Raw genomic sequence first — 26,030 nt, 5'->3', positions numbered from 1 at the left:
GACATGATGGGCTCTAATTAGTGATGAGACGTTTAGATTACTTCAGGCACTGCAAAGCATGGGCCACGGTACGCTCCTTATGACTGACAGAGACCTGTGAGCATCAGAACGTTTCTTATGCCGAGACAATTAAGCGTCCACAGTGACGATCAACTTGCCTTCATAATGAATTCTGGGAATTTTCAGTTCCTTCAGGAGTACAAAGCCTTGCCACATCGTGCTTCTAAGAAAGGCTGATGACCTTTGCTCACATTTGTAAGATTAAAGCACATATTCTCACATATATAAAATGTACCTTCCTAGGAGCACTAAAATATGTACGCAAAAGAAATCACAAAATAAAGTTAATTCATTTTACTAACTAAACCTCAAATTATTTCATTTATTAGAGCAAAACTTGTGTATTTTCCAAATACAATGTATTCATTTGCACTTAAACTGACTTTATAAACCAAGAGTCAGAGGCTTATCTAGGGGGGTCTGCAAAACATTTCAGAAGTCCATTAGCTATACTCACTTAGAGACTTGTAAGGGAAGGAAAAAGAAACCCAAATAACCACATTCTTTTCTTTTTCCCTGCTGATTAGAAAGTAGAATTGAATTACTCACCTATACTGAAGGTATAGGGGTTCATTTACACCTATTCCATCTGTAATTATCAGTAATTCCCATTTGGTGTTACCCAGCTGTCATCATTAGTGATGTGACAAAACCCCACTGGACAAGGAGGGATCCTACATTATCTTATCAAGACTGAATACATTCAGATTCATGAGAAAGAGAGAAAAAAAAAAAAGGGAAAAACCACCACAGTCACAACCTTCAACCCCTGCTTTCTATTTTAAAAGAGAAATAAACAGGATAAAGTCAGCAATAACCATTTGATGTATTACAGATTTTTTTAAAAAAAACCAAACCACCAAAGAACAGTGAAGTTTAATGATTGCATTATTTTATTAATACAATGAAAGGAAGCCAAAAGCCTGTGCTTAGCTAATTTGATTTCCTTGCAGAAGTCTGTACGCTTCCAGTCAGGCAAGTTTCAGGACTTCTTGTACCATTGTTCCAATTCCGTCAAAGATTTCATGCAGAGGAGCCTTGCACATGAAAGCACAAGTAGTAACTATTTTATTGGTTTTATCCACGTGGGATTCATTTACATTTTTGCAAACGTGCTTACATCCAAGCTCTGCTATAGCAGATGCCGTTTCAGCATCAGGAAATCTGTAAATAAAAGAGATTGTAATTAACATAAAGAGATGATACAGCCACAAAGTTCTACCAACCTAACTTGAATGAGAGAACCGCAGTAATATTTAAGCGACTCGTTTAGCTGATGATGACAAGGGAGTAAAACAACCTGCCACTGTCAGGTTCTCCCATCCTCTATGGGCACAACAAGTGATCTGATTTCTTTGAAAACAACACCTGAAACGCAGAGCCACAGTACAGAAGGTACAATTCCCTCTTTAACAATCCTTCTGTTAAGTTCACAAGATGATACCAAGCATACCCGTAACATCCTCAGAAGTGTGGGAGATGCCAGCTGAACTTGCAGACCCATTAGACCTTTTCCAACACCTCCATATAAGGTTTTTCACTGGGATTCTGCAGAGATTTTTTTTTTTTTTTTTTCATGAGGACAAGGCAGGAACAGGGGGTGGAGGCAGTCCCTCGCTACTGCTGCTGATAGGGAATTCCATTCCGAAGCTTTATCGGGAGCTGACAGTCCTTGAAGCAGCACTGACTTCTGCCAGGCCCTGTCCTCACCTCCTCCCCTAAACTGCCCCCAAACCACTACCGCCAGAAAAACTTTACTAAAAAAAAAATTCTCTGAACAGACAAAACCCCACAGATGCAATTTAAAACAGCTGCTCAAATTACCACAGAGTACCAAATTTTTTGAATGCCAGCTGGCCAGGCGCCTATTCTTCATTTGCACATTTGCAACACCAATCACGGCCTTCAAAGGCATCGGGTAAGCAACTACTGTCTCTCACTTAATATGAGCTAAAATTTATCACTCAGTTACCATGAATGTAACGTGAAAAAAATGACTTGACGTGCTTGGTCACCTGCATATTTGCAGAGGTAGGATTCTGCAAAAGTCTCTTTGTTCTGTCACTTTTAGGACTGACAGATGCTACATCCAGTGACTCGTCAACCATGACCATCAGGAAGAGTGTGACCAGTAGGTCGAGGGAGGTCATCCTCCCCCTCTACTCTGCCCTGATGAGGCTCTATCTGGACTAGTCCAGTTCTGGGCTCCCCAGTTCAAGAAGGACAGAGAACTGCTGGAGAGGGTACAGCAGAGGGCTACAAAGATGATTAGGGGCCTGGAGCATCTCTCTTATGAAGAAAGGCTGAGGGACTTGGGGTCTTTTTAGTCTGGAAAACAGAAGGCTCAGGGGGGATCTGATCAATGCCTACAAATACTTAAAGGGAGGGTGTCAAGAGGAATCATGGAATTGTCAGAGTTGGAAGGGACCTCTAGAGACATCTAGTCCAACTCCCCTGGTAAAGCAGGATTGCCTACAGCACATTACTCAGGACTGCATCAAGGCAGGTCTTGAAAATCTCCAGAGTAGGGGACTCCACGACCTCCCTGGGCAGCCTGTTCCAGTGCTCTGTCACCCTCACCGTAAAGAAGTTTCTCCTCATATTTAAATGGAACTTCCTATGTTCCAGCTTGTGGCCGTTGCCCCAGGAAGGAAGGGACCAGTCTTTTTGCAGTGGTGCCCAGTGACAGGACAAGAGGAAATGGGCACAAACTTGTACATAAGAAGTTCCATCTAAACATGAGGAGGAACTGCTTCACTTTGAGGGTGGCAGAGCACTGGAACAGGCTGCCCAGAGAGGTGGTGGAGTCTCCGTCTCTGGAGACATTCAAAACCCGCGTGGACACGTTCCTGTGCAACCTGCTCTAGGAGGACCTGCTTTGGCAGGTGGGTTGGACTAGATGATCTTCAGAAGTCCCTTCCAACCCCATGTGATTGATTGCGCTACAAAGTGCAGTAAAGCCACTGCAGGAGCCCATGTTACCTTCAGTGGCTCATCGAGTGATGGCTTAGGCAAGAGATAAGGCTAAGGAAGCTTAGGCAAGAGATAAGGCTACAGTTTTCAGACTATTAATTATCATGGGTCTGTGGATGTTGACATCATAGAACATATCACAGACCAAAGTACTTCTGAATTTAGGGATAAATTGTTCCAACACTGTAGCATGCAACAAGTCACCTGACCTCATACAGTCAGCCCATCTGCCCCAAGAGTTCTGCTCCTACTATTATTATGCAAGTAAAAATTTGAAATAAGTGAAAAATGTCACTAATAAGTTACCCAAGGTTTATTGGTACCAGAGACCTCAGACTTTTGCACAGAAGACTGGCCATTTCCTAATCCTAATTCCCATGTAAATCACCTCCACCTGTTTCCTTCTTACCTTCCATCTACGTTTTTATCTTGGCCGACCGTGACCTCACAACCAGGAAAGACTTTAGCTGCCAGGACTGGTGATATACAGCACAGACCAATGGGTTTTTTCGCACTGTGGAAAGCTTGGAGTGTGGCGTTCACGTGCTCATTGACAGTACAGTTCTTGCCATCTACAGCCCAGGAACACAAGTTCTTTGCTACACCAAAACCACCTGAAAAAAAAAAAAACAAAAAACCAAAACAAAACAAAACAGAAACCCAAAAGCTCAAGCACAGATCCTGCTAAAAGCCATTGAAATCAATACCAGGGAGAAGTTCTTTTCCTACAACATAATCATGGCATATGTAGGACTGTTAAGTTACTATACTGAAAGCTTTCAGAACATGAAACATGATGGGTTTCCAATGTTAAAAGTTTAACTGCAAATTTTTTATAACACATATGTTACAGAGGCCAGAAAGCTTAACTCGGCCCTAATGAGCAACAAATAGACAAAGAGGAAACCTCACATTCACTGGCTCGTCACTGAAAAAGCTGCGCTATCTGACATGCAGCCCTCCATAAGCAAGAGAGGGATCAGAAGACAGACCAATGATAGCTAAAAGTAGAAGAGTGTAATTCACAAGAGTAATGCAAACAGTGATTTGACCCGCTACAATAATTCACTCTCAAGTTTTGCTTCAATACTTAAGCAATTACAGGAGAGGTTTTCCTCCCCGGAATTATTTTTTAATTTAAAAAAAAAAAAAAATGTTAACACAATAAAACCAAAAATGCATATTACATAGAAAGGCAACGATAACATCTGATACTGAGACATACCAACTGATCTACCAATGATAACACACCAATGATAATATAATTTCCTATTAAAAATAATGCTGAGTTTGCTTTCTAGAAATTAGCTACAACTATCCTTTGCTTGGCATTTAATCTTCACTTAGTTGCACGAGGAGATTATACTTTACAGCGCCTTCATTTGCCGGATTTATAACCATCAGAATGATCAAAGTAAGAAGGTTATTAGTAAGTGTAACCAACCATTATATTTGATTCCTTATGAAATATGCAGAACATCAACTTTTCTGCAACAAACAAACAGGAATTTCCACAAGTATTTCAAGGGACAACATCAAGAAGCTTTGCATTTTTAATATTTTTCCTTCCACTCTTTGCTCACTTTGGAGTGTTATCTGGAATCTCTGAGGTAAGATTTTAATTTTCAAACTTAATAAGGTTTATTTCCCTCTAATAGTTATTACAGCAACCCCCCTGAGTCTGGGTTATAGCAGCATGAAATTAAAGTGGAAAATATTTGCTAGCCTCCACTCCGTGATCAGCCCTGATGTCACCACTCATTTTAGCACTGGAAGTATGTTTCTCTGCGTTACACACACTCCCTCTGCTGGCCTTACAACAGAAGACAGTGTAACAACTTCAGAATCAATGCTCGGGCACAATCGTGAAGGCAGTATTTAACAGTACTATGAATATTCTGGAAAGCGATCTTCAGCAAGTCATAATTTCCTCATGACGCTTTGGTTTCTTCATTTCTAAAGTGATTACAATTACCTCCGTCTGAAAGGCAATTTTGTGGTCTATAAATAAAAAATTATCCATAAACATATTTAGTATAACTTGATCAGTAGCAGACTACATACATAATTAAAACAAAATGTACTCACATTTGACAGGGAATATAATTTACTTGGCAACCTACTATTCTGCCAACAATTTCAGAGGCCCTAAAAATACAGCATTACCACGTAACTTCAAGTTTTGGCCTTACTTTTCTACTCTGGTCAGTGTTCTTGCCCACAAGTAAGTGTCAAAGCTTTCACAATCTTTAGAATGAAGGAACAGTGCGATGTATGACCTAACACCAAAAGAACATTCTGGCATTTTAAATTAATTGACTATAAATTAATAAAGTGAGATGACTTGTCAGCCCATGAGAGCTTGCTAAAACATTTTCTCATCCCCAAAAGAAAATAAGTAACAAAGAAAAAAAACACATACTTCTCAAATTCAAGAATATAATTTATTCTCTAAACAGATTTAAAAAAAAAAAAAAGTAGCAGAAGCAATGCAATTATTTGTAATTGAAAAAAACACAAATTCTTTTCTTTTAAAAGCACTTACCAGGGAAAATGACCGCATCGAATTCACCAGCTTTCAGTTCAGCCAAATCCTGAATGTTTCCTCTTGCCAATCTGGCACTTTCAACTAACACGTTTCTCTTCTCTTCTACTGGACTTCCCTTTAGGTGATCGACTACATCCCTTTGCTCAATATTGGGGGCAAATATCTTCACCTAGAATACAGAGATGAAGCAATTTTGTGAACGTAAACAGAATGCATACATATTGGTCACAATAAAGATAATTTAATCAAAACATATTTGTTCCTGAAGTTTCTTATCCAAGAGAAGCGGATTCCACAGGATGGATCTATTGCATTAAATACCTAAAGCAACAGGTAACATACTAGGATGGGTAAACCCAGCCATCCTATTCCTGCATCTTTTTGACAGCAATGCATTCTTACGCCAACATTAAGCTTACTGATTTTGCCAGGGCCTGCCTTCCCTCGGTAGATAACCCCAAGGACAAACAGGGCACCACAATTTACACTAGCAGCTCGACTGGACACGCAGCTGAGTCTGCAGAAAAGCTGCTCTTAACTGTTACGGGATCCAAGTGCTAAAAGAGTTATACAAAAAAGTTTAAAAGATAAAGGTGCAAACTTTACAAGCATTTCCAGTGCAGACATTAGAGTTACTCTCCGAGGAACCCCAGTTACCGAAAAAACCCAGAAACAGCTAGCAGAAAACAGGCAGGCGAATCCCAGCGGGGGCGAGCGCCTGACCTCTGCAAAAGCGACTGGAAAGCAGATCAAGAATTTAAAGTGGGCCCCATCTACAGCTCGAAGATGGTCAGGGGACTAGAGCATATCTCTTATAAGGCTGAGATCTGGGTCTGTTTAGCCTGGAGAAGAGAAGACTGAGAGGGATCTCATCAATGCTTATAAATATCTATAGGGTTGATGTCAAGAGGATGGGGCCAGACTCTTCTCAGTGGTGTCCAGTGACAGAACAAGGGGTGACGGGCACAAACTGAAACACAGGAAATTCCGTCATCTCATCATGAGGAAAAATTTCTTTAGTTTGAGGGTAGCAGAGCACTGGAGCAGGCTGCCCAGAGGGTTTGCGGACCCTCCTTCTCTGGAGATATTCAAAATCCACCTGGATGCGTTCCTGCCCAACCTGCTCCAGGTGAACCTGCTCTGGCAGGGGGGGTTGGACTAGATTATCTCCGAAGATGATCTTCCAACCCCTACCATCCTGTGATTTTCTGTGACAGAGGCGCAGGGCGAGGCCTCCTGCCACTCCTCGCTGCCGGGTTCAGCTGCCTGCGAGGAGCCGCTGGCTCCTGGCAGGGGTTACATTTACCTCTTTGGGGAGCGGGGTGAAAACAGCAAGGGAGAGATCAGATACGGAGACGGGTTACGGCTGAAATGGCTTTGGGCGGGGGTCCCTCGACCGCTGAGGGGCGCAAAGAGACGGGGGAGACATACCTCTCTCCCCGCCCGACTCCACACAGGCCCCGCGAGGCCTGCCGCCCCCCCCCCCCACCCCGCCCCTACCTCCGCGCCGCCGCGGCTGAGGTGCACCAAGGCCGCCGAGGCCTCGTGAATCTCGCTGCCATCGAAGACGCCGCAGCCGGCGAGAACCAGGGCCACCCGCTTGCCCATGGCGCCCGCCCCTCAGGCCGCCGGCAGAAGCTGCTCAAACCGGGGAACCCGGGCCTCGCAGCACTCTCCCTCCTTCTCCTGCTGCGCCTGCGCCGCCGGGCTCCGCCTCGGCCTCCATCTTGCAGCTCCGCGGCGTGGCGGCCTGTAGGCGGCGGGCTGGCAGGGCTTGTGGTCCGGGATCCAGTCCTCACAGCCGGCACTCCAAGGAGTCGGCCAGCGCGGGGGGGTCTGGCACTGCCTGCGCCATTCCCGGCTGGCAGTTTTATCCCTAGGTGCTCTCCCTCCTGCCTACAAAATGTGGGGGGAATTTTAAACGTTGAGGGGGGAAAAAATTTTTTTTAGATGCTCCTTCAGCTTTACACGAAATGGGCTCGGCTGTATTTTAGGTTTCGTTTGGTTCTGGTCTGTTTACCACAGCAGAGTGATGATATAGAGGACGGTGCTGCTCAGCGACCCTTGCTGTTGGTAGACATTTGCCTGCCTGTAGCTTGCTTGGAAGTTGCTCTCCTTCCAGCAGGACCTCGCAAAAGCTCAGCGGGATACGTGTGCGGGGGTTGTTTTGTTTTGCGTGTAGGACTATAACAATATAATGAATATATTGCACCAGTACAGGTTAGGGGTTGACCTGCTGGAGAGCAGGTCTGCGGAGAAGGACCTGGGAGTCCTGGTGGACAACAAGTTGACCACGAGCCAGCAATGTGCCTTTGTGGCCAAGAAGGCCAGTGGTATCGCAGGGTGCATTAAAAAGAACGTGGCAGGCAGGTTGAGGGAGGTCATCCTCCCCCTCTACTCTGCCCTGGTGCGGCCACGTCTGGAGTACTGAGTTCAGTTTTGAGCTCCCCAGTTCAAGAAAGACAACTGCTGGAGAGAGTCCAGTGGAAGGCTATGAAGATGATACGGGACTGGAGCATCTCACTATGAGGAAAGGCTGAGAGACCTGGGTCTGTTTGACCTGGAGAGGAGAAGACTTAGAGGGGGTCTCATCACTGCTTATTGGTATCAAAAGGGTGGGCCTCGAGAATGGGGACAGACTCGTCTCGGTGCCTAGTGACAGGACAAGGCGCAGTGGGCACAAACTGGAACACCGCAAGTTCCATCTGAACATAAGGTCAAGTGTCTGAGGGCAACAGAGCTCTGGAACAGGCTGCCCAGAGAGGTTGTGGAGTCTCCTTTTGTGGAGATACTCAAAACCTGCCTGAATGGGTTCCTGTCCAGCCTGCTCTAGGTGATCCTGCTTTAGCAGGGGGGTTGGACTGGATGATCTCCGAAGGTCCCCTCCAACCCCTGCTATTCTGTGATTCTGTGCTTCTGCTTTGAAAGCCAAGAAAAAAAAAAAAAAAGTGGAATTTGGGTAGAGGCAAGTAGTACTGCTGGGTTTGTTTCAGTGGTGCTTGTACTCATCAGACCCATGGACCCCTTTGTATTGTGCTCTGGAGAGTGGCTCCATTTTACCAGGAAGAGTTTCTTTGGAAAACCAAACCTACCTTTACCTACTCCCAGCTTAGTCATTAAGGCAATCCCCTAGGGAACCGAAGGACTTCTGTGGGCCGAAGCAGATGTTCATCCCTAGTCTCCTCCTTGCAACTGAGCACACAAATGCTACATTGGGGACTAGATGTACTTCATTTTAGCAAGGTCTCTTGGCTCTTTAGTCCTTCATTTTTCATCAGCTGCTTCTCTTATAAGAAACTTGGGCTTAATAATAAAAATCTATGTTTTTACTGGACCAGAAGCGTGAAAGGGTGGATCTTGTAGAAAAACGAGAGTCTCCCAAACATTTGGAGTATGGGAGTTCTGCAGGGGACACAACAGTGCATAAACTGGGAAGAGCAAAAACAGCATATGAAAGCAAAGTCCCTTTCTGCAGCAAAATGCATTCAGATCTATACTGCAAGGTCAGGAGTCTGTGCAGGATGATGTGCAGTATAGGGAGATTCTTGAACAGGAAAGGGCCAAGACAGGGAAACTCCCTGTGTAATGGCAGACTGCTATCTGCTGGGCAATGCTTTGCTCCAGATAAGTGCAGGACAGCTCTGTCTTCACCACAGCCCACACTCTGCCTCTCAGGGTTGAGCAGGACTGCAGTGCAGTTCCAGCTCGGAAAGCCCTCGATTGTCTGACCACCTAATCCACAACCATACGCTGGGAGATCCGTCTCGGCTCAAAACACTTGTGGAGTTAGCACTCTGTACAGCACCCAACCCTTACCTTACTCTCCAGGCTGAGTAGGACGCCAGGGAAATTCCAGTGGAGCCATCTCAACCCAGAAAAATATGTTTAGTTAGAGTGGAGTGGCAGTTCAACATGCTTATTGGCACGGGACTGGCTCAGCTGCAGGAAAGCAGAAAGGTTGGTTAGGTTTGGGGATAAAGGAGCTGAGAGTCTCCAGAGATGGAATCCTCCTGGAGTCCTCCTCATGCCCGAGAGCTAGGAAGAGGCTGCTGTCTAGATGGAGTTTTAACTGCAATGCACATTTGGAGATATGAGCAGGTTCCCAAACTCTCCTGTGTTAGAGCCAGGGTTAATGTTAGAGCTAGGGAACCGAGCACCTTCAGAGCTGGAATTCCCTGCTCCTTTCTGTCATGACTTACTGACTAATCTTCCTGGATAGACCCTGGACCTGAATTGTCGGTAGCCTTACCTCCGGTCTTGTTTCTTGCGCTCTTGAGTGGACCTCAGACTCGCATTATAGGTAGTCCTTTCTCCTGGATGGATCTTGGACTTGATTGGGGTTTGATGTTCCCATCTCACTCAGGTCTCCCATGTCATGTCCCTGTGCCAACTCCATAACTGCCCTGGCTCTGTGCCATGGTCTGCCTCCACCTTGCTCATGCTACATCCGTGCCCTAGCTCCATGACATTGTCATGGCTCTCTGCGTCTGTCTTAGGTCCATGTTTTCATCCCAGCTCGTGACGTGTCCCTGCCCTGGCTCTGCATCACCCTGAAACAGCACATGATGACTCTTCTCTGGCCTGAGCAAATAGCAACAAAAGCATTTCACAAACAGTACACCTCTGAAGCCAGATCTTTGTAAGGTGTGAGGACTCATACCGATGGAAGGAGAAACTGCTGCCCAGGCCCTGAGTGCATTAATAGCCCTTAATTACCTTGGCCAGCCTCAGCTGTGGCCTCCACCCACACACCCTCTGACCATTGACCCATGGGCTCCATGTAAACATAGGCCTGGTCATCCAGACATTACCTGAGCTATGCTGTAGGTGTGCGTGTCTAGTCCTCTCTCCTGCTGTCCTGACATATGGTCTGGTCTTCCTTCCTTCCTCCATTACTACATACCTGTTCCCATTCAGAAACTTCAGGACTACACCATGGTCATTAAGGTCACTGCCCTTGCCTGCACCATGGTCGCCTCTGCTCCTGGCTTATCCTCCCATGCAAAGCAGCCCTACTCCAGCTGCTCCCTGACATTCCTAGAGCTAGAATAAATGACCAAAGCTGATATCTGACTTCAGATAAACATGTATTTAGAGTGGGGAAGAGGATTCTTCATCTCAGGGCCACAAAGATCATCAGTGGGCTGGAGCACCTCTCCTATGAAGAAAGGCTGAGAGAGCTGGGGTTGTTCAGCCTGGAGAAGAGAAGGCTCTGGGGAGACCTTATAGCAGCCTTCCAGTACATAGAGGGGGCCTACAGGAGAGATGGGGAGGGACTCTTTATCAGGGAGTGGAGTGATAGGATGAGGGGTAACGGTTTTAAACGGAAAGAGGGGAGATTTAGATTAGACATTAGGAAGAAATTCTTTCCTGTGAGGGTGGTGAAGCACTGGAACAGGTTGCCCAGGGAAGCTGTGGATGCCCCATCCCTGGAAGTGTTCAAGGCCAGGCTGGATAGGGCTTTGAGCAACCTGGTCTAGTGGGAGGTGTCCCTGCCCATGGCAGGGGGGTTGGAACTCGATGATCTTTAAGGTCCCTTCCAACCCAAACCATTCTATGATTCTATGATTCACTGCTTTGCTGTGTGGCAGCATCAGAGTTAGGGTGCCATGGTGCAGCATGGGCTGGCTGCTCCTCAAGCAAGGTGAGCAGGGCAGCTCTGGTGGTAGGAGTGAGGTTCCACCAAGAGTCTGATCCCTAGACAAGTCCACAGTGATAAGGCAGATCCAAGGTCAAGCTGGGGAGACAGATGCCTGGGCCTGGGTCTGCATCCATGGGGTACAGGGCTTGAACCCAGGCATGGCGGCTGCAGCGTAGCTCAGGTGAGAGGCAAGAGCCTCAGCTTAAAAGCAGCTCCCTGGGAAAGGAGTGAGGAGTCCCTGCTGAGGTGTCTCAGCAGAGTTGTTTGGAAGAGCTTAGGCAGGAGCAGTTCCTGGCTTTCTTCACAACAGTTCTTATTGGACCTTGAGGAACCAGCTGCACAACCTGAAGGGGAGAGCGTGCCCTAAGCCTTGACGTACTGTGCCCTTCTGGCTTCAACTCGTTGAATTACAGCTATGTCCTGGACCTCAACCCTTTTCCTACTGCTCAGGATTTGAGAAAAAATGTTTTCTCTACTGGAAATCCTGCTCTGAAGGGCCTTAGTTGCCTAACAGCAATTTGGCTTGGGTATCTCTTTGTATTTCACAGAATGCATCCTCCAGTTGACTCATCAAATCACTTATCCCTACCTACAGCAGATCCCCAAGAGTCCCTCTCAGCTTAAAACTCATGATGAACTTCATCTGCATCCTCGTTCTATCTCTCAGGTTTCAGCAAAGCCCCTCTGGAATTCCAGCTTGGAAATAAATCATTTCCCTAAGCTGCCAGACAAAGCAGGGGCTGCCCTGCAGTCCCACATGCTCACCGAACAGCACGTCTGTCCTGAGCACAGCCCTCATCCTAGCTCTCAGGGTTGAGGAGGACTGCAGGGGGAACCCTTAGCCCTACCTTACACAGTCACAAGGCGCGGCCGTTCTCATTTGCCATAGAAAAAGACATGGATTTCTCCCAGCCCAACACGCAGTTCAGTTTGCATCTCGGGCTATGTAGCAGAGTACAAGTGGAGAGGAGACCTGTATCTGTCTCCTTTTCTCAAGATGTCTTTCACACCCCTCAAGGGCAGGGAGGGTGGACCTCAGAACCACAGAATCACAGAATGATACGGGGTTGGAAGGGACCTCTGGAGATCATCTAGTCCAACCTCCCTGCCAAAGCAGGTCCACCTAGAGCGGGTTGCACAGGAACTTGTCCAGGCGAGTTCTGAATGTCTCCAGTGATGGAGACACCACCACCTCTCTGGGCAGTTTATTCCAGTGCTCTGCCACCCTCAAAGTGAAGCAGTTCCTCCTCACGTTTAGATGGAACTTCTTATATTCAAGTCTGTGCCCATTACCTCTTGTCCTGTCACTGGGCATCACTGAAAAAAGACTAGCCTCATCCTCTTGACACCCTCCCTTTAAGTATTTATAAGCATTAGTCAGATCCCCCCTCAGCCTTCTCTTCTCTTCTCCAGACTAAAAAGACCCAAGTCCCTCAGCCTTTCCTCATAAGAGAGATGCTCCAGGCCCCTAATCATCTTTGTGGTCCTCAGACTGATGAACTCCAATCTTTCAGACTGGCTTCACTGTGACTTCAGGTAGTGTTTGCATTTCTCAGAGCGCATCCAGCTGACTCAATAGCTAACACATGCCAGTGTGTGTATATATATAAAAAAAAAAAACCAGTAAAACTGCCAGCTGTGTAGTTTTGTCTATATATATAACTGTAACTTTCTTACTGATGGGCATCAGGCTGGCAGATGTGCAGCTGAGGGCAGAAGCACCATCCAGAGAAGCCCATTTTCATGAGATAGGAGCCGTTACTTCAGGTTCAACAGCCTCTTTGCTGTGACTGTTACAGTGTGGTGACTCGTGCGAATGTTCAAAACTAAGCCAGCTGTTCAAAACCACAACTTTTGGCTGCAGCAGCAGGGTTTGTTTTCCCCTCTCTCTCTGTTCCTTCCATCCTGTGGGCAGAGACGGAGAAGGTACTGTTTTGTAGTGGGAAATCACCAAGAGTAGTCTTCATCATTTCAGGAAAATGTTCGGTTTTCACTAATCAAAAGAAAATACTCCAGGAAATGAGAAAAATTTAGGAATCCTGTCACCTCCAGAAGTTGATCTTTGTAGCCAGTCTCAGTCTTTCCTCTAAGCCTGCTAGCGGACACAGATGCAGATCCGCTCTCTGGGTTTATAAAAGGCACTTCAGCATGTTTCTGGATAATAAACAAGACAGCTGCTGACTCAGAAATTGCTGATGTGAGCTTTTTAGCTCAAATATATTTATTCACAAATTTATTAGTTGTCTGTTTTCTTTGTTAAAATATGGTTCGTGACATGACTTAGGTTTTATGAGAAGAAAAAAGAGAGTACTGTGCTGCAAAAGTTTCCTACAGGATGCAAGGAAGTGAGATACAAAAACGCTACTGAAATAAAAAAAAAAAAAAAAAAAAAAGAATAGCTTTGCCATCTTGGTCATTTAACACAACAGCTTCAGCAACCGCAGGAGTGCCTGAGTGGAGACTTAATAGTCCAAACTGTGAACATACGCTGAGCCAGGACTAAGAACCAGTTCATACTGTATTTCTAGTTTGGCTAACGAGGAGCTATGGCACCTTCATTATGTCATTTTACTTCCCTGCATCCCGGTTTCATAGAAGGGATAAATTAGGCTTCCTTTATTTCATAAAGCACTTCCAGAGTTACACATCCAAATCTCTAAAACTAGGAATTACGGCTATATTCCACAAAAACACATAAATTTTTTAACAGATGAAAGAGCTGGCATCTTGTACTACACGCAAGCTAGGAAACACATATGAGTAATAGCACACTTTATTTTATAAAGGACAAAAGCAGACACAAATAACATGCATGAGATTAAAATGAAATATGGAAATATAGGTATATATAGTTTATGTATACGTGCATGAAATTAATGTGTAGTGCTGAACAGCATGGATTTTAGAGATAAGCAGTATAGAATCAGGCAGCAATGAAGTGAGATACATAAATGTTGCTTAAATTAAATATTTTATTAGCTCTGCCATCTTAACGGTTTTCTGAACACGTTTAGTAGTCCCAGCATTACTGAAACTTATCTTCAGCAGCCTATCCTGCATTTTTATGCAGGACACAGGTGTTTCCACCTCCAATTTTGTTTGAATATAGCCTAGCAGAGTGCTGACTGGAGAACCAATTGTTCTTTAGGGGCTTACCTGCAATGAGCAAAGATGCTTCTCTGGCTCCTGACTGTCAAAAGTTATTATCTACCCAGTTTACGGTGCACACCAGCGCTTCCCCTGCGGATCATAGAATGGTTAGAGTTGGAAGGGACCTTAAAGATCATCGAGTTCCAACCCCCCTGCCATGGGCAGGGACACCTCCACTAGACCAGGTTGCTCAAAGCCCCATCCAGCCTGGCCTTGAACACCTCCAGGGATGGGGCATCCACAACTTCCCTGGGCAACCTGTTCCAGTGCCTCACCACCCTCACAGTAAAGAATTTCCTCCTAATATCTAATCTAAATCTCCCCACTTCCAATTTAAAACCATTACCCCTTGTCCTGTCACTACATCTCCTGACAAAGAGTCCCTCTCCGGCTCTCCTGTAGGCTCCCTTCAGATATTGGAATGCTGCTACGAGGTCTCCCCGGAGCCTTCTCTTCTCCAGGCTGAACAATCCCAGCTCTCTCAGCCCGTCTTCACAGGGGAGGTGCTCCATCCCTCTGATCATCTTCGTGGCCCTCCGCTGGACCTGTTCCAACAGGTCCATGTCCTTCCTGTGTTGAGGACTCCAAAGCTGGACACAGTATTCCAGGTGGGGTCTCATGAGCGCAGGGTAGAGGGGCAGAATCAACTCCCACGACCTGCTGGCCACACTTCTCTTGATGCAGCCCAGGATGCGGTTGGCTTTCTGGGCTGCCAGTGCACATTGCTGGCTCATGTTGAGCTTCTCATCCACCAACACCCCCAAGTCCTTCTCCTCAGGGCTGCTCTCTAGGCATTGTCCACCCAACCTGTATTTGCCAACTACCAAACTTAACCTCCTGGACCCTAATGCCAGCATAGTCCATTTTGAACTCTACAGAGCTGGAAAAAGCTGTGTTTATTGCAGGGATGCTGCTGGCAAACCTGTCCTCGCTGTTTCTCTTAGCCAGCGTTCACCTTAAAGACAGTTCTCGCTATTGTCGTAAAAATGAGAGAATAAACTGCTATATAATCTCTATAATGTGAGTTGTTGCCACCCGAAAAAGTGTTCTGAAATGGATGACAGGTATATGGAAACTTAGCTTGAAGCCCTGAAAGGCTTCTGAGCAACCAGAAGAGGCTCAGGTCTACTCAGTTTATCACAGCAAAGGCCTTTCAGTTATTTGGGGAGGCTTCACCTCATCCTGTGGGGTCCAGACCCAGAGGCCACCCCTCTTGGTGGGTTCTGGTTGTAAGGATGGGCATTTGATGTCTTGTTTTAAATTGACTCTGAAGCGACACTTGAAACAACACACTGGGCTGCTAAAAATTACTTCAGCTAAATTACAAGAGCGCACTGTTGCCTGGGCCTCCAGAAAACTGAAATAGTAGTTCAGTCCAGCGATGGAATTCTAGGGAGGAATAACCCCATGCACCAGTACAGGTTGGGGGCTGACCTGCTGGAAAGCAGCTGTGAAAAAAAGACCTGGGAGTCCTGGTGGACAACAGAATGACCGTGAGCCAGCAATGTGCCCTTGTGGCCAAGAACACCAATGGCATCCTGGGGGGCATCAAGAAGAGTGTGGCCAGCAGGTTGAGGGAGGTCATCCCCTCTACTCTGCCCTGGTGAGGTCCCATCTGGAGTACTGTGTCCAGTTCTGGGCTTTCCAGTTCAAGAAGGACAGGGAGCTCCTGGAGAGGGTACAGCAGAGGGCTACAAAGATGATTAGGGGCCTGGAGAATTTCTCTTACGAGGAAAGGCTGAGGGACTTGGGTCTTTTTAGTCTGGAGAAGACTGAGGGGGAATCTGATCAAGGGTGGGTGTCAAGAGGATGGGGCCAGTCTTTTTCCAGTGGTGCCCAGTGACAGGACAAGAGGAAATGGGCACAAACTTGAACATAGAAGTTCCATCTAAACATGAGGAGGAACTTCTTTGAGGGTGGCAGAGCACAGGAACAGGCTGCCCAGAGAGGTGGTGGAGTCTCCGTCTCTGGAGACATTCAAAACCTGCCTGGACACGTTCCTGTGCAACCTGCTCTAGGAGGACCTGCTCTGGCAGGGGGGTTGGACTAGATGATCTCCAGAGGTCCCTTCCAACCTCATATCATTCTGTGATTCTGGGATGTTCTGAAGGGACGACTCAGCACACGGTCGGTTTTCCTCAGGAAAAAAAAAAACCTGGGTTTGGTCAGGGCCCTGCATGTAGCCCGCTGCCGCCCTCCCCGCCTCACCCCCGGCCGCTCCGGGCCCTCCCCCGGCCGCTCCGGGCCCTGTGGGCGGGCGCGGGGGCGGCCTCCTTCCCGCCCGGCCTCCCTCGGCCCCGCCGCTTCCCTCCCTCCCTCCCCCGCCCGCCCGCCCGCAGCGCCGAGGCCCGGCTCGCCGCCCCGTCGCCATGGGCGCCGCCCGCCGCTACTGCCTGCTCCTCCTGCCGCTGCTGGCGGCGGCGGTTTGGGGGCCATGTTTCTCGGGGGGGCTCCCCTCGCCAGAGCGGCGGTGGCCGGTGCCTTACAGGTGAGTGCGGCGGGGAGCGGGGCCCTGGCGGCCGGTGCCGGGGGGAGAGGGGCGTCCCCAGGGCTGCCCGACGCCGCCGGCGGCACAGCGGCCTGTGCCTGACCGACCGCCGCCGCCGCCTCCTCTTCCTCCTCCTCCTCGTCCAGGGCCCGTCAGCTTTCCGTTTGTTTTGTTAGTTTGCGTAATTTTTTAGACTAAAAAGACCGTGAATTTGGTGTATTTAGCTCACAAGTGTAAGGGTACGGGTGTCCCTGGCCTAGAGGCGCGCTGGCTCTGCTGCACCCGGGGGATGTCTGCCCTTGCTCTAAAGACGCTCCTTTCCATTCCTGTTTTTAGCACAAAAGTTGGGATGAGGAAGTCAGGCTACGATTTATTTTATGTTTTAGATGGAAATTTACTTCAGAACTTTTCGCTGAAATGGTGTAAAATTCCCTTTGCTGCCTTCGCTGTAGAAGGCGGCCTGGTGCTGTTTGGGGAAAGCAGAAGGGTGCCCGTTCCCGTGTTCTGCTGGAGCAGGTGGCTTTGGTTGTGCTGAGGAAACCAGCCTCTTCAGGAGAGAAATGAGCCTCTTCAGGCAAAGGGCTGCGCTTACATGTGTATTTTGTGTGGGGTTGCTGTTTGTAAAGGGAGGTGTTGAAGTTTAACTGCTCTCTATCTAATGCAAGCCTGAAGTTTTGAAAGCCCCTTGCGTAATTGCTAGCAGTTCAATTTCTATCAGGTGATGCCTGAAGGAGCTGATCTTGCCATCACGAGTTGTCCGTGGGGTTTTCCAGCAAGTTCAGTAGTTGCAGGGCTGGGTCTCGGGGTGGTCAAAATCGGGAGGACAAGCCTGTCAGTGTGAGACACTCAGAAATGTGGTGTTTTATTGCTTCTTAACGTGCTTGTTACCTTCTTGTCACGTGTACAGCACAGTGTGAGGGGAAATTGAAAATGTAAGATATGCAATTTAGAAACAGATCTTAAATATGTGGCTGGCCTAAGTCTTTGGTTTCTGTATGTTCTTTTCCCAGCCACGCTCTTCTCTTTTTCTCTTTCTTCCTCCTTCCCGCCAGGGCCCCAGACAAAATAAAAGCAGACATGGTGAAGTACCCAACAAGCTTGGAGAAGAAGCCCACAGGAAAAATCTGCGGCGTCTCAGCAGAGCTACTGGCCTTACTATGGCTCAGGAAATCCCGTGTCCTTGAGTCATCTCACGGCTGTGGTATTTGTGCCATTCAGTAGCCCTGGGCAACTGAGTGTGTTAGACTCTCAGACTGTGTTCTGGGCAAGCTGTGGACACCAGTCTGTCTTGGTAACAGGAATACAGGAACCTTGTTTTACGTGAAATACAGAGAATGAATTTGAATGAAATTGGGAAAGGAGAACTTGTCAAAAAGGTTTTTTGCTGTTTGTATATAGCGCGATATATAAGTGGATTCGGTCTGCGCTTTTTGAGGTTTAATAGGAGTGATGAATGGAAACAGTGATTGTAGGTTCTTAGGCCTCTTTATCTAAGCTAAGTCCTGTTTCTGCTGATGTGCACCTCACCAGCCTTATGAACTTGAACATTCCAAGTGTTGCAGCATCTGTATCACAGAATCTGTCTCTGGGGGTGGCTGCACGCTTGAGGTTTGCCACTCAGGCCCCTGTGGAGCCATGGGACAGTTACTCCAGCCCTGAAGCTGGGCTTATGGTTCTTTGTGCTTCTCTTTCTCAACACAGGCGCTTTGATTACCGTCCAAAAACTGATCCTTACTGCCAAGCTCGCTACACCTTCTGTCCTACTGGCTCTGCCATTCCAGTTATGAAACAAGAGGATGTCATTGAAGTGTATCGATTACAGGCTCCAGTGTGGGAATTCAAATATGGGGACCTACTAGGACATTTGGTAAGGTGGCATTTTTGTTTAACAAAGTTATAGTGGCAAATTCAGCTAAATTCAACAGCAGGTGCCAAAATGGGAGCTGTAACGCTGGCATATGCTTGTATGGAAGAGTATTGGAGCACACAAGCTAGGCTATCTAGGGGAAAGATACCCAAAGAGCAGTACGTTTCCAACAAAAAGTTACAGAATTTAGCTCTGCTAAAGAAAAGAGCATGACCGGTGCTGTTGGTGCATTTGAATGTGTTCCCCCCCAAGCTGCAAATTGGAGTGTTTTATATAAACAAACCATTACGTTTTGGGTGTCTTTCTTCTCTGTGCTAGCACTGCATCAAGAAAATAACCTTTATTTGTCCCCTTATGTCAGATGAAATGCTTGCTTAGTGTATTAACTTTTCTGTTGTTAAAAACTTTTATATTTGCATGAACATGGATATCTGTTAGGAGTAGACACCAGCTGGTCAGAATGGTGGATCATGGGGAGTTGGTTGCTTTTACAGTTCTTTCTGGAATGTTATGATCAGTATTGAATTAAAGTCTCCATTCATGGAGTCATGCAAATATGAAAATCTCAGCTTTAGTAATATTTATATCTATATGTAATTAAGCTTCAAAGCACGATCCCTATTGAATAAGGAAAGAGTAGTGAACATGAAATAACAACATCAAAACCAAGCGCAGAGTCAAAAATGGAAATGGCTTCAAATGTTGTTATCTTGGTTGTTAAACTAAGGTCTAATTTATGTATTTACTGTGCAGCTTTTAAAATAAATATTTATCTCATGCCTTTTGTGACCTTCATTACTAAGATCTGGTTTTGGTAACTTGGTTCTGCTCTTTATTTCTTTGATACCCCTGTGAGATAAAGGATTCAAAAGTAAGCTTGAGTTTTGGTGATGAGCTCCCACTGACTATCTGCCTCCAAGTAACAGAATTTACAGTGGATGGGTAGACAAGCATTGAGACGGTGTGACTTGGTGGCAAAAATATGTGTGTGATACAGTCTCGTATGTTATGCATCAGTGCTACTGATGCAAGATGTTCTAAGAATCCCTTTCCCTCTTCTCACCATGTTACACAAAAGCTCCCAAGCGTCTTATCTTCTGTACAGGCCAAGGTGAAATTGGTTTTATGTTAAAATTTTGGCTCTTGGGGCTTTATTTTTTTTCCTTTTCCAGAAAATTATGCATGATGCTGTGGGTTTCAAGAGCTCTCTCACAGGCAAAAACTATACAATGGAGTGGTATGAGCTCTTCCAGCTTGGGAACTGTACATTTCCACATCTCCGGCCTGGCATGGATGCGCCGTTCTGGTGTAACCAGGGAGCTGCCTGCTTTTATGAAGGAATAGATGACGCACACTGGAAGGAAAATGGAACTTTAGTTCTTGTGACCACAATATCAGGTACATTTCAGATGCTTTTGATGGTGCTGATATAAAACATAGAGCCAGCTTTGTCTTTATGTAAAGCAGGTTCTTTTAATTTATGTTTCATAGGTTATTCGTGATGTTAGTCACTGATGCTAATTTCAAACCCAAATATTATCTCCGCACTTTCTTTAATACAGAAAGTGGTATGCACACTGAAGAGCTGTTAAATGAGAGTCATTTGGTGTTGCTGTGCAAAACCACTTGAGTCTCTTGAATGTAAAAATAGCAAAACAGCTTATACAGAACCATTATGAACTCTTTTCACGTGGCTTCACCAAAACAAAGCCTCCTATTGTGAAGTGGCAGATGACTGCTGAGACAGAAAAACTGGGGAATATGTGTACGTTACTGAGCAAACAAGGCATATTTAGAAATAGTCTCAAAAATATAAAAAAAATATAAATCTCTATTTCCGTCTTCCCCATTATGTGTCACAAAAACTGTGCAAATGTCCTCAGTAATAGGTCTCTGTCATATGTCATAGAACAAAACCAGGATTTGCACCTCTAAATAGTGGATGATCAGCAGAATAGCTTCCTGGTATATATACATATACTGAACACCGAAATTCTAAAATAAAAAAGGTCGTTTAAATAAATCCGGCTGATTAATGTAGTAGTACAGTGAATGACTTGTGAACAGAGTCCCCCGAGGACTCGGAGAGTTGCATTTTTTGTGACCAAACCCACTTTCTCTCTGAAGTCGGCGCAGTGTGCGAGGCACAATGGCGAGTCAGTTAACAGCGAGGGTGATGTGGTGCTTTACGTTTGCCCGCTTCCACCTTTAGCAGCTTTGCTGGACTCAGTCTCTAGATAATCTATTCAGTGCTGATATGAAATTCTAGGCTGCTCTTTAAGCAATGAAGTGAGTGGAGCTGCTTTCCTGTCAGCTTGTAGCTCACGACTGAAGTCTTTGATGCCCGATAGGGGTTGTATTCTTTTGTATGAATGCCAAGTGAAATATTTTCATACAGTTGTGGAGCTTGTAATGCTTCCTGCCCCTGTGGATTGTTTGGATGAGGTTATGCTGGATGGATGTAGAGGTATTGTTACGGTCCTCTGTGTCTCTCTCGCTTGCTGTTTCCATGGAACTTTTAGGAAGGTGGCATCTCTGAGAGTTTCGAATTGTCAGAATTTGACTAGGAATCGGAAAGTTCCCGTGGAAGAGGGTGAACGGCTGCAAGCACAGATGGACAGGGTCATGAGCTGAGTTTGCTTCCTTCAGAGAGCAGGCAAAAAGCATCCCACGTCGTGGGAGAGGGCTTTAACGCATGACACAGCTGGACCCTCTTTGCCCTTGCATGATCTTAACATGCTTTGTCAGCAGTGTCTCTCTGCTCGATGAGAATCGAAGCATTCTCATTTTCTTTTAAAGCCCATCAACCAGGTTAATGTTACTTTCAGGGTATGTTTCTTTTATGGAAATAGGGCAGGAATATCCGAAGTCTGATTTTGCCTCTCTAGGCATCTTCCAACAGATTATCATGGAGCCATGCATTAACCTGTAATACTTTCGTTTATGATGTTAAGGCCAGAACTTCATATTAAGTCCATCTTGGTCTTGTTAGGAGAGATGAATCCTTTTCAATAACATGCCTTGCAGAATGCACACTAGGAAGCTAATCTGGTAGGAGTTAGAGAAGATAAAGGGGAGCTGCAACCCCATCTAGAGTGTATAATAAGTACAGTTCTTGATACGGGTTTAAACCACTAGCTGTTTTATTAAACCAAATCACAGGCAATTAAAAAAGAAAGTATCCAACACTTTCACTGAACAGAATGATTGGATGAGAAGCTCAACATGAGCCAGCAATGTGTACTGGCAGCCCAGAAAGCCAACGGCATCCTGGGCTGCATCAAGAGAAGTGTTGCCAGCAGGTCGCGGGAGGTGATTCTGCCCCTCTACCCTGCACTCATGAGACCCCAGCTGGAGTACTGTGTCCAGCTTTGGAGTCCTCAACACAGGAAGGACATGGACCTGTTGGAACAGGTCCAGCGGAGGGCCACGAAGATGATCAGAGGGATGGAGCACCTCCCCTGTGAAGACAGGCTGAGAGAGCTGGGGTTGTTCAGCCTGGAGAAGAGAAGGCTCCGGGGAGACCTCGTAGCAGCCTTCCAATATCTGAAGGGAGCCTACAGGAGAGCCGGAGAGGGACTCTTTGTCAGGAGATGTAGTGACAGGACAAGGGGTAATGGTTTTGAATTGGAAGAGGGGAGATTTAGATTAGATATTAGGAGGAAATTCTTTACTGTGAGGGTGGTGAGACACTGGAACAGGTTGCCCAGGGAAGCTGTGGATGCCCTGTCCCTGGAAATGTTCAAGGCCAGGCTGGATGGGGCTTTGAGGAACCTGGTCTAGTGGAGGTGTCCCTGCCCATGGCAGGGGGGTTGGAACTCGATGATCTTTAAGGTCCCTTCCAACTCTAACCATTCTATGATTCTATGATTGTTAATGCTTAATGTGAAGCCCAAAAGCTTTCAAATGTGGAATGAAGAACAGTTATAATGGGGTGAATGTGCAGAGCTTAAGTTACTCTGAGGTAGCAGCTTGCACACGTGCTTTATCGTAGGGTAAGCATGAGATGTGTTTACTCTCTGATGAAGAGTTGACCCAGCAGTCTGACCTTCGTGGTTTGTTTGGGAGGGAGATGTGTGCCGTGCAGTGGTCTGCGTTGGTCTTGACGAATGCAACATTGCAGCGAATTCAGGCTTGATGTGAGAGGCTGGTCATTGTGTGCAGGGCGGTGCCAGTGACACAGGTCTGCCTGGTGTCTGCTACCCCTGAACTGCGAGGTAACTGCTGCCAGTCTCTCGGCTTGCAACAGTCTCCCCTATTTTTCAGCAGCTACCAAGCCCAGTTGCTGTACCTGCGGCAGTGACACTCGCAGCTAAAGAGAGGTCATGGCTTTGGAATGCTGTCACGACTGCAAGCTGTCATCTGACTGTGTCTTCTGATGTATGGCACAACAAGAATCTGCAAAAATTGGCCATGCTATGAATGCAAGGTGCTTGATGAATTTGAATCACAGATGGTTGTACCCTGTGGAAAGAGAGGGCGGGAAGGGCAAGGTTAGGACTGCAGGAAAAACAAAAAAAGGAAGATTAGTCCTGTCTTTCCGCTCTATTTTGGGGAGGCAGATGCATCACTTGTATGGAGCTGCCAGAGGGGTGAGCTGACTTAGAGATGTCTTCCTCGTTCCAGCTGTGAAACCACCAAAACACTCCAAGCATGTATTCTAAATTAAAAAAAAAATAATCCACAAGGTTCTTCAAGTTAACTGGGCCTCGCATCCCACTCGTATCGTTTGGCTTAGTTCAGCTGTGCTGAGGAGCTGCTAAAACAGCGGGGTGTCTCAGTCTAAGGTTTCTTTTGTGGCGAGACATGAAAATTTCTGCCCTGAATTTAGTTACAACTTGAGGAAGTGCAGGAATGCCTGTTGCGCCGGTGAGCACTTTGTCAGCATCTCTTGTAGACTGTACTACCTGCCCTGTTTGTCTACATGGATGAAACGGAACGAGAAGTGTCATGGTTCCCTGACGTTTGGATGTTTTGGCGTAGCAGCAGGAAATGGGGCAGAAAAAGAAATTAAATAACTTACATGTAAATATAGTTTATTCGGTGGGGTAGCACTTCTCCCTCCAACCTAAGCCTTGTGTCTTTTTATGGTAATGTTGTAGGTAAACTTCTGCATAGATGGATTTTGTTCCCTTTTCTCTGTAATACTTATTTTTCTCTCTTAACAGGAACCATGTTTAACGAAATGGCAAAATGGGTAAAATATGACAACGAGACTGGCATTTACTACGAGACCTGGACAGTTCAAGCAAGTCCCGACAAACAATCAGTAGTGTGGTTCGACTCTTACGAATGCTCTAAATTTATCCTGAGAACGTACCAGAAGCTGGCTGACTTAGGAGCTGTATTTCGGAAAATACAAACAAACTACACGAGCATAATTTTATTCAGCGGAGAACCGATTTATTTGGGAAATGAAACATCCATTTTTGGACCGCTAGGAAACAAGACATTGGCAGCAGCTATAAGAGACTTCTACTACCCCTTCAAACCTCATCGGACGGTCGGAGGGTTTTTTGTGGATCTTTTTAAAATAATTGATCGTGTCATCTTGAATCGTCAGTTTTACCTCTTCTACAACTTGGAATACTGGTTTTTACCTATGAAGTACCCTTATCTCAAAATAATTTATGAAGAGGTCCCTTTACCTATTGGAAGCAAAACATCCTTCGGTGTGTAATTGCTTACTGAAGAACGGAACTTGCCCTTCTGCCAGAACATCCTTAAGGATTTTGGAGCGCTACCATGATGGTATTAGTGGTGTATGTTTCACTGCCAACTGCCAAAGTTGTGTTGGGAAGGCTTTGCTAGACCACATGAAAGACTATGCCTTTTTTTCTTATTACCTGCATAATATGTTCATGAACGCTTCAGCATCTCTGACTTGGCCACCTTCTGTGTAACCATGGACAACTGCTGCCCGAAGGTAGGCTGATGTGGCTCCTCTTGGCTAAACTCTGCAGTGCCTGAGGGTGAATGGGAAGCTTGGTCTCAGGCCCTCTCCACATACATGGCCACGTGGTGACAGATAGCACCTGGCCACCAACAGAGATGGGACACAAGCATTACAAGGACCTTCTGGTCTGACCAACTCAGCTATCCGTGTGTTGGAGCTAACAAACCTGAGTGCCTAGATGTGCCCAGCTCCTTCAATATGTGCCTTACGTCAGTGTTTCTGTATTTCTTTGGTTTGTACAACAGGGACCTATGAACTTTTCTCTGGTTCATGAAGTAGGCGTGCCATGGGGTGGGAAGGGGCTGTGGATCTATTAGAAGATGGCACGGGTGGTATTTTGTCACCATTTTGCTTCCTTCACAATACAGATGGCTCTTCCTAAGATTTGCGTGTGAGTTTTCTAGCACAGATAGAAGGCAAAGAGCCCGGTTTCACCTCAACTTGGATGCCTAACCGCAGTGTTGTAGCTGTCTCCTGTCTAAAAGGCTACTTGAGGCTTCAATTAGGTCAGTTTCATAGAAGTCACATTTATATTCCTTTTAGGTTTCTTTAAAAAGCAGTGACAGTTTGTCAGGTGTCAAAGTCACAGTTAAAAATGGGTGCTTGTCAAATTTGCCTGTAAAAAGCGATTGCAGCCTCTTCCTGGCAGTGATGCTTGCGGTCATGGTGTGTGCCAGCCATGGTGTGTGCCAGCCATGGTGTGTGCCAGCCATGGTGTGTGCCAGCCATGGTGTGTGCCAGCCATGGTGTGTGCCAGCCATGGTGTCCTTTGGTCCTGTTCCGGGCTATGCCTAGAGCAGCTTGGCAACCGGTTCCCTTTAAACCCCACTGACCAACACCAAGGGAACACTGGCTTTCCGGAGAGCAGTGAGGTGCCTATAGACAAAAAAAAAAACCCCACACCTGCAGCAGCATAATCATCTCCAGTTGTACACTGCTTACTGTGGGTTTTTTTTTTTTAAACCAGTTGCAGAACGAGGAACGCTTCTGCAGAGGTTGTTACTGCATCGTGGCTAAGTAATTAGTAACACAGGCACCCAGCTCTGCAGTTTCAGTTGGCTTGAGCTGCATTAATAGCCTGCTGCAGCCAAAGAGGGGAGTACGCACCGCAAGTACACACCGCTTTGATTCAAATCATAAGGACGGCAGAAAAAGTCACTAAAATTAATTAGTCGAATTGTATTATCGTGTCATGGGATGAGCATGAGAGCAGCTAGTGTGAGAGGAATTGGGCAATAAGAACACCTCTGTTCTGCAGCGGAAAGCTGCTAATTAGTTCCACTGTTACATGAAACTTCATCTTCTACCTCAACTTGAAAGACTCTGCAGCCAAACTCACAAGCCTGT

General features: G+C 46.3%; 2 protein-coding genes across 2 annotated transcripts; one reads left to right on the top strand and one right to left on the bottom strand.

Moving 5' to 3' along the window:
• Positions 1–356: 356 nt before the first annotated feature.
• LOC141465295 (glutamine amidotransferase-like class 1 domain-containing protein 3, mitochondrial) lies at positions 357–7,328 on the bottom strand. Its single transcript, XM_074148646.1, has 4 exons — positions 7,082–7,328; positions 5,579–5,750; positions 3,443–3,647; positions 357–1,224 (listed from the first exon to the last, which is right to left on the bottom strand). Exons 1-4 carry the CDS (start codon positions 7,187–7,189, stop codon positions 1,032–1,034), a joined length of 678 nt encoding a protein of 225 aa, XP_074004747.1. The 5' UTR covers positions 7,190–7,328; the 3' UTR covers positions 357–1,031.
• Positions 7,329–16,741: 9,413 nt separating this feature from the next.
• On the top strand, positions 16,742–25,063 carry CLN5 (CLN5 intracellular trafficking protein). Its single transcript, XM_074156721.1, has 4 exons — positions 16,742–16,860; positions 18,562–18,727; positions 19,900–20,125; positions 23,896–25,063. Exons 1-4 carry the CDS (start codon positions 16,742–16,744, stop codon positions 24,405–24,407), a joined length of 1,023 nt encoding a protein of 340 aa, XP_074012822.1. The 3' UTR covers positions 24,408–25,063.
• Positions 25,064–26,030: the final 967 nt, after the last annotated feature.

This window comes from Numenius arquata, chromosome 1 (genome assembly GCF_964106895.1).
Source record: "Numenius arquata chromosome 1, bNumArq3.hap1.1, whole genome shotgun sequence".
NCBI classification, from domain to species: domain Eukaryota; kingdom Metazoa; phylum Chordata; class Aves; order Charadriiformes; family Scolopacidae; genus Numenius; species Numenius arquata.
The sequence above is the reverse complement of the archived record's forward strand: the minus strand, read 5'-3'. Positions and strand labels throughout refer to the sequence as shown.

Bases quoted from the DNA above. Each gene is read 5' to 3' on its own strand.
- LOC141465295 (XM_074148646.1), bottom strand. From the start codon at position 7,189: ATGGGCAAGCGGGTGGCCCTGGTTCTCGCCGGCTGCGGCGTCTTCGAT. The intron at 5,751-7,081 runs GTAGGGGCGGGG...TCTGTATTCTAG, and splicing joins TCAGCCGCGGCGGCGCGGAG to GTGAAGATATTTGCCCCCAA. The intron at 1,225-3,442 runs GTAAGAAGGAAA...TTTTATTTACAG, and splicing joins GATAAAAACGTAGATGGAAG to ATTTCCTGATGCTGAAACGG.
- CLN5 (XM_074156721.1), top strand. From the start codon at position 16,742: ATGGGCGCCGCCCGCCGCTACTGCCTGCTCCTCCTGCCGCTGCTGGCG. The intron at 18,728-19,899 runs GTAAGGTGGCAT...TTCCTTTTCCAG, and splicing joins GGGACCTACTAGGACATTTG to AAAATTATGCATGATGCTGT. The intron at 20,126-23,895 runs GTACATTTCAGA...CTCTCTTAACAG, and splicing joins TCTTGTGACCACAATATCAG to GAACCATGTTTAACGAAATG.